This window comes from Arachis duranensis, chromosome 10, assembly GCF_000817695.3.
Source record: "Arachis duranensis cultivar V14167 chromosome 10, aradu.V14167.gnm2.J7QH, whole genome shotgun sequence".
Lineage (NCBI taxonomy): Eukaryota > Viridiplantae > Streptophyta > Magnoliopsida > Fabales > Fabaceae > Arachis > Arachis duranensis.
The window spans coordinates 87,730,220-87,737,193 of NC_029781.3; the positions used below are offsets into that span (position 1 = coordinate 87,730,220).

The 6,974-nt window shown below is 40.9% G+C and overlaps 1 protein-coding gene across 1 annotated transcript; it reads right to left on the reverse strand.

The window, feature by feature from the left end:
• Positions 1-813: 813 nt before the first annotated feature.
• On the reverse strand, positions 814-1,851 carry LOC107470680 (uncharacterized). Its single transcript, XM_016090091.1, has one exon. The coding sequence runs from the start codon at positions 1,849-1,851 to the stop codon at positions 814-816; it is 1,038 nt and encodes a 345-aa protein (XP_015945577.1).
• Positions 1,852-6,974: the final 5,123 nt, after the last annotated feature.

Genomic DNA, 6,974 nt, shown 5'->3' on the forward strand with positions numbered 1-6,974 from the left:
CTATGCCTTGTCTCACTATGAAATGACATTTTTCAAAATTTTGGACAAGGTTAGTGTCAATACACCTAGTTAATACTTTGGCTAAGTTCTTTAAACAACTATCAAATGAAGTCCCAAACACACTGAAGTCATCCATAAAGACTTCCAGACAACTCTCCATAAGATCGGAAAAGACACTCGTCATGCACCGTTGAAAAGTGGCGGGTGCATTGCATAGCCCAAATGGCATCCTTTTGTAGGCAAAGGTGCCAAAGGAACAAGTAAATGTGGTCTTTTCCTGATCCTTGGGAGCAATATGTATCTGAAAGTAACCCGTAAAACTACCAAGAAAGTAATAATGGGATTTACCCGCAAGTCGGTCCAATATCTGGTCAATAAATGGTAGAGGGTAGATGTCTTTCCTTGTCGCGACGTTCAACTTCCTATAATCAATGCATACCCGCCACGTATTTTGCACTCTTGTGGTGACCACTTCACCATCATCCTTCTTGACTGTAGTGATTCCTGATTTCTTTGGAACGACTTGGACCGGACACACCCATTCATTATCAGAAATCGGATATATAATACCCGCATCAAGTAGTCTTGTGACTTCCTTTTTCACTACATCAAGGATAGTGGGGTTGAGTTTTCTTTGGGTTGTCTAACCGGCCGGGCTCCCTCTTGGAGGAAGATACGATGCATGCACATACGTGGGTCAATTCCCATAATGTCGACCAAGCTCCAATCTATTGCTTTCTTGTGCCTCCTTAGGACCTCTAGGAGCTTCTCTTCTTCTCGGCTAGAAAGCTCACTAGCAATGATGACAAAAAATTATTGGTTGTCCTCAAGAAATGCATACTTCAAATGAGAGGGAAGGGGCTTCAATTCACTTTTTGCTTCCAGTTGGGGTTCTTTTTCACCAAGATCATGAAGTTCATTCTCAATTAATCTTTCTTGTTCACCCTCATGGTCATCCGTCTCTTCAACAGTAGGGTAATACAACTTATTGTGATCTTCTCTTCGTACCTCCACTACTATCTCATCAATTACATCACATCGGAGAACGGAATGCTCTTCGGATGGGTGCATCATGGCTTCTTCCAAATTGAACTTGATAGTCTTATCTCCTACCTCAAAGGAGTATCTGCTGGTAAATCCATCCAATTTAAATTTAGAGGTCTTCAAGAAAGGTCTACCAAGTAAAACGGAGGAAGAACTTCTATTATCCGTTGGAGGCATTTCAAGGATGTAGAAATCAACCGAAAACATCAAATCCTTGATCGCCACAAGCATATCTTTTGCTATTCCTACTACGGTAATCACGCTCTTGTCGGCTAAGGCAAATTTGGCGGCCGACCTCTTCAATGGAGCTAAATTCAACCGTGCAAAGATAGAAAGTGGCATGATGCTTATGCAAGCCCCTAAATCACACATACAGTCATGAAAAGTAACTCCACCAATACAACAAGACACCAAACATGGTCCAGGGTCACCACACTTTTTCAAAATAGGCTTCATCAATGAAGAAATGGAACTACCCAATGACAATGTCTCCAACTCACCTATCCTATCCTTGTGTGTGCACAAGTCTTTTAAAAATTTTACATACTTCGAAATTTGTTGAATGGCATCAAGAAGTGGGATGATTACCTCAACCTTCTTGAATACTTGAAGCATGTTCAAATCAAACTCCGGAGTTTTCTTGGCCTTCTTTACCATGGAAGAAAATGGGATAGGAATGGATTCATCCATTATAGCCTTCCTCTTGGGCTCCTTAAGGCTCACTTCTTCCTTCTCCTGCTTTGTGTCTACTTCCTCTTCTTCATGTGGAGCTTCAACAACCACTTCCTCCTCATGAATGTCTTTCATAACCCTAAGAGGTATCTCCTCCAATGTAGTCCCTGACCTTAGTATAATGGTATTGAGGCCACTCTTTGGGTTTGGAAGGGGTTAGGATGGTAGGTTAGAAGAGCTTGAGGGTTGGTTGGTATTGTTGGAGGAAGGTGAAACCATCCTTGAGAGCATCTCGGTGATGTTGGCCAATTGAGCACTCATGCTACCATATTGTGCATTCAAGGTATTAAACTGAGCCTTGTTGTTCTCTTCTTGTTTTTCCACCGTAGCTCTAAGTCTTTCATGGTCAAGGGCGAGGGTACGGTTGGAATCATCAACTTGGTTGGCAGAAGCGGAAGAGAATTGGTTGGATTGTTGCCTTTGATGTGGTGCTTGGTATTTGGGGTAGTTGTTTTGGTTTTGATGAGGTGCTTGGTTGTGGTGATTTTGGTTAGCTTGATGGTTGTTGTTGTTATGGTGGTATTGGGATGAAGATTGGTGGTTGTTGTGGTGGTGAAAAGAGGAGTTTTTCCATCTTTAATTTTGATTGCTCCCTTGTGCATTGTCCCTCCACCCTTGATTAAAATTATTGCCCTGGGAGTAGTTGTTTTGGCCTTGACAGGGGTAGGGTAGATGATTATTATAGTTCACATTGGCTACGGCAAGGGTATACTCCTCTTGAATTTGGTGGCATTGGTTGGTGTAATATGCAGTGCTAGAGCATAAGCCACATATTCTAGGAGGTCCTTCAAGTTGGGGAACTTGGGGTGAGACTTGGACAACTTAGATAGAATATAATGCCTTTTGTTCCTTGTGCAACTCCATAAGGATAGTAGTCATATCCCCAAGCACCTTGGTCAAACTTAATTCGGAAGGAGGCGCTTCTACCACACCCTTGAGGGGGTTGCTTCTTACTCTTACATGTTGTGTAGCCTCAGCGACATCATTTATCAAGCTCCAAACTTCTCCCACCGTCTTGTTTTTGGAAAGGAAACCACCACTAGCAGCGGTGAGCAATCTTCTATCTTCCGTGCAAAGACCTCCGGTGAAATAACTAATGAGCAAGTGAGTGTCCAATCCATGGTGTGGACAAGATTCCAATAGCCTCTTGAATCTAGTCCAATACTCATACAAGCTCTCTTGGTCCTTTTGCATTATACCCGAGATTTCTTTTCGGATGTAGTCGGTATTCTACGGTAAAAAAAACTTATCTAAAAACTCTCTTATCAATAAATCCCAATTGGTCACAAGCTCATCCGGTTGGGAATAGAACCACGTTTTTACTTGTCCCTCAAGAGAGAAAGGAAAGGCAAAAACCATAATAGCAATTTCATCAGCCCCATGCCTTCAAGCCGTGGAACAAGCAACTTGAAAATCTCTTAGATGTCAGATAGGGTCTTGACCCGAAAGCCCATGATACTTGGGAAGTAGATTTATCAAGCTATTCTTCAAGTCAAAGTTCGGATCAAGATTAGGGTACAAAGTTGGAAGTATAATATCCGGAGCCCCTTGTTCGTGCAAGGTGATTCGGCGTGGCTCCGCCATGAAAGTTTCACCTGTAGGATGCAAAGATGTATTAGTGGTACCAACAGAAGAATAAGAAGTAGCAGACTCCAAGTCACTCTCAGTTCTGTCTAGTGACTCAGTATGCTCCTCAAGAGAGGCCGAAGTATTAGCCATATAGTCCAACCGCCATCTAGCTTGCTGATGAGCGGATAATTTATACGCTTTTTGGCATTATTTTTAGTATGTTTTTAGTATGTTTTAGTTAGTTTTTATTATATTTTTATTAGTTTTTAGTTAAAATTCACTTTTCTGGACTTTACTATGAGTGTGTGTTTTTCTGTGATTTCAGGTATTTTCTTGCTGAAATTGAGGGACCTGAGCAAAAATCTGATTCAGAGGCTGAAAAGGACTGCAAATGCTGTTGGATTCTGACCTCCCTGCACTCGAAGTAGCTTTTCTAGAGATACAGAAGCCCAATTGGCGCGCTCTTAACTGCGTTGGAAAGTAGACATCCTGGGCTTTCCATCAATGTATAATAGTCCATACTTTGTCTGAGATTTGATGGCCCAAACAGGCGTTCCAAGTCAGCTCAAGAATTCTGGCGTAAAATGCCGGATCTGGCACAAGAATGGAAGTTAAACGCCCAAACTGGCACAAAAGCTGGCGTTTAACTCCAAGAAGAGTCTCTACACGAAAATGCTTCAATGCTCAGTCCAAGCACACACCAAGTGAGCCCGGAAGTGGATTTTTATGTCATTTACTCGTCTTTGTAAACCCTAAGCTACTAGTTCTCTACAAATAGGACCTTTTGCTATTGTATTAGACATCTTGGTTCTTCTGGTTCCCTTTCTGGGGCCGAAGCCAATGATCACCTTTATCACTTATGTATTTTCAATGGTGGAGTTTCTACACACCATAGATTAAGGTGTGGAGCTCTGTTGTACCTCGAGTATTAATGCAATTACTATTGTTCTTCTATTTAATTCAGCTTATTCTTGTTCTAAGATATCACTTATTCCTCAAATTGATGAATGTGATGATCCGTGACACTCATCATCATTCTCACCTATGAACGTGTGCCTAACAACCACCTCCGTTCTACCTTAGATTGAGTGGATATCTCTTGGATCCCTTAATCGGAATCTTCGTGGTATAAGCTAGAATTGATGGCGGCATTCAAGAGAATCCGGAAGGTCTAAACCTTGTCTGTGGTATTCTGAGTAGGATTCAAGGATTGAATGACTGTGACGAGCTTCAAACTCACGATTGTGGGGCGTTAGTGACAGACGCAAAAGAATCACTGGATTCTATTCCAACATGATCGAGAACCGACAGCTGAATAGCCGTGCTGTGATAGAGCGCGTTAAACATTTTCACTGAGAGGATGAAGACATTGACAACGGTGAAACCCTACATACAGCTTGCCATGGAAAGGAGTAAGAAGGATTGGATGAAGACAGTAGGAAAGCAGAGAGACAAAAGGGACAGAGCATCTCCATACGCTTATCTGAAATTCTCACCAATGAATTACATAAGTATCTCTATCTTTATTTTATGCTTTATTCATAAATCATCTATAACCATTTGAATCTGCCTGACTGAGATTTACAAAATGACCATAGCTTGCTTCATACCAACAATCTCCGTGGGATCGACCCTTACTCGCGTAAGGTTTATTACTTGGACGACCCAGTGTACTTGCTAGTTAGTTTGTGCGAAGTTGTGATAAAGAGTTGAGATTGCAATTGAGCGTACCATGTTGATGGCGCCATTGATGATCACAATTTCGTACACCAAGTTTTTGGCACCGTTGCCGGGGATTGTTTGAGTTTGGACAACTGACGGTTCATCTTGTTGCTTAGATTCGGTATTTTTCAGAATTTTTAAGAATGAATTCTAGTGTTTCAAGGTGATGTTCTTATCATCACCAAAGCTGATTGATCTTCATCAATTTAGCTCTTGAATGCAATGTCCTGCTGAAGCTTGGCTAGCCATGTCTAATTCCTTTAGACTGAAGCTTTAGACTAACATTGCATGATTCCTGGAATTCTTATTGAAAGTTTTGATCCTCTTTATCTTCTTTTTCCACATAATTTTCAAAAAAACCAAAAAAATTACAAAATCATAAAAACCAAAAATATTTCTTGTTTGAGTCTAGTGTCTGATTTTAAGTTTGGTGTCAATTGCATGTTTCTGTTCTTCTTGCATTTATCATGTGTCTTCATTGATCTTCAAGTTGTGCTTAATGATTTACTTGCTTTGATCTTTAAATTCTCTTGTTTAGTGTGTTTTGTTGTTTCTCATATGCATTCTCAATTTGTTAGTGTTAGTAGTATACAAACTTCTAAGTTTGGTGTCTTGCATGCATTGTTTATTTAATTTTAGTTGCATTTTGATTTTTCCTCATCATTAAAAATCCAAAAAAAAATTAATTTGTGTCTTTTCAAGTCAATAATACAGAGAATTGAAGATTCAGAACATACAGCAGAGGAATTACACAGAAAAAGCTGGGCGTTCAAAACGCCCAGTGAAGAAGGAAAACTGGCGTTTAAACGCCAGCCAGGGTGCCTGGCTGGGCGTTTAACGCCCAAAATGGTAGCAATTTGGGCGTTAAACGCCAGAATGTATACCATTTTGGGCGTTTGATGAGCGGATAATTTATACGCTTTTTGGCATTGTTTTTAGGTAGTTTTTAGTAAGTTCAAGCTACTTTTAGGGATGTTTTCATTAGTTTTTATGTTAAATTTACATTTCTGGACTTTACTATGAGTTTTTGTGCTTTTCTGTAATTTCAGGTAATTTCTGGCTGAAATTGAGGGACTTGAGCAAAACTCTGAAGAAGGCTGACAAAAGGACTGCTGATGCTGTTGGAATCTGACCTCCCTGCACTCGAAATGGATTTTCTGGAGCTACAGAACTCCAAATGGCGCGCTCTCAATGGCGTTGGAAAGTAGACATCCAGAGCTTTCAATTACTTACTCATGTAAACCCTAGTAGCTAGTTTATTATAAATAGGACTTTTTACTAGTGTATTAGACATCTCTGGACGCCTAGTCCTTAGACCATGGGGGCTGGCCATTCGGCCATGCCTGAACCTTCCACTTATGTATTTTCAACGGTGGAGTTTCTGCACACCATAGATTAAGGGTGTGGAGCTCTGCTGTACCTATAGTTTCAATACAATTATTATTACTTTCTATTCAATTCTCTTTTATTCTCATTCCAAGATATACGTTGCACAACACTTTGATGAATGTGATGATCCGTGACACTCATCATCATTCTCACCTATGAACGCGTGTGACTGACAACCACTTCCGTTCTACTCTAGGCCGAGCGCATATCTCTTAGATTTCCCAACAGAATCTTCGTGGTATAAGCTAGATAGATGGCGGCATTCATGGGGATCCGGAAAGTGTAACCTTGTCTGTGGTATTCCGAGTAGGATTCCGGTATTGAATGACTGTGACGAGCTTCAAACTCCTGAAGGCTGGGCGTGATGACAAACGCAAAAGAATCAATGGAATCTACTCACACCTGATTGAGAACCGACAGATGATTAGCCGTGCTGTGACAGAGCATTTGGACCATTTTCACTGAGAGGATGGGATGTAGCTATCAACAAGGGTGATGCCTCCATACGATTAGCCGTA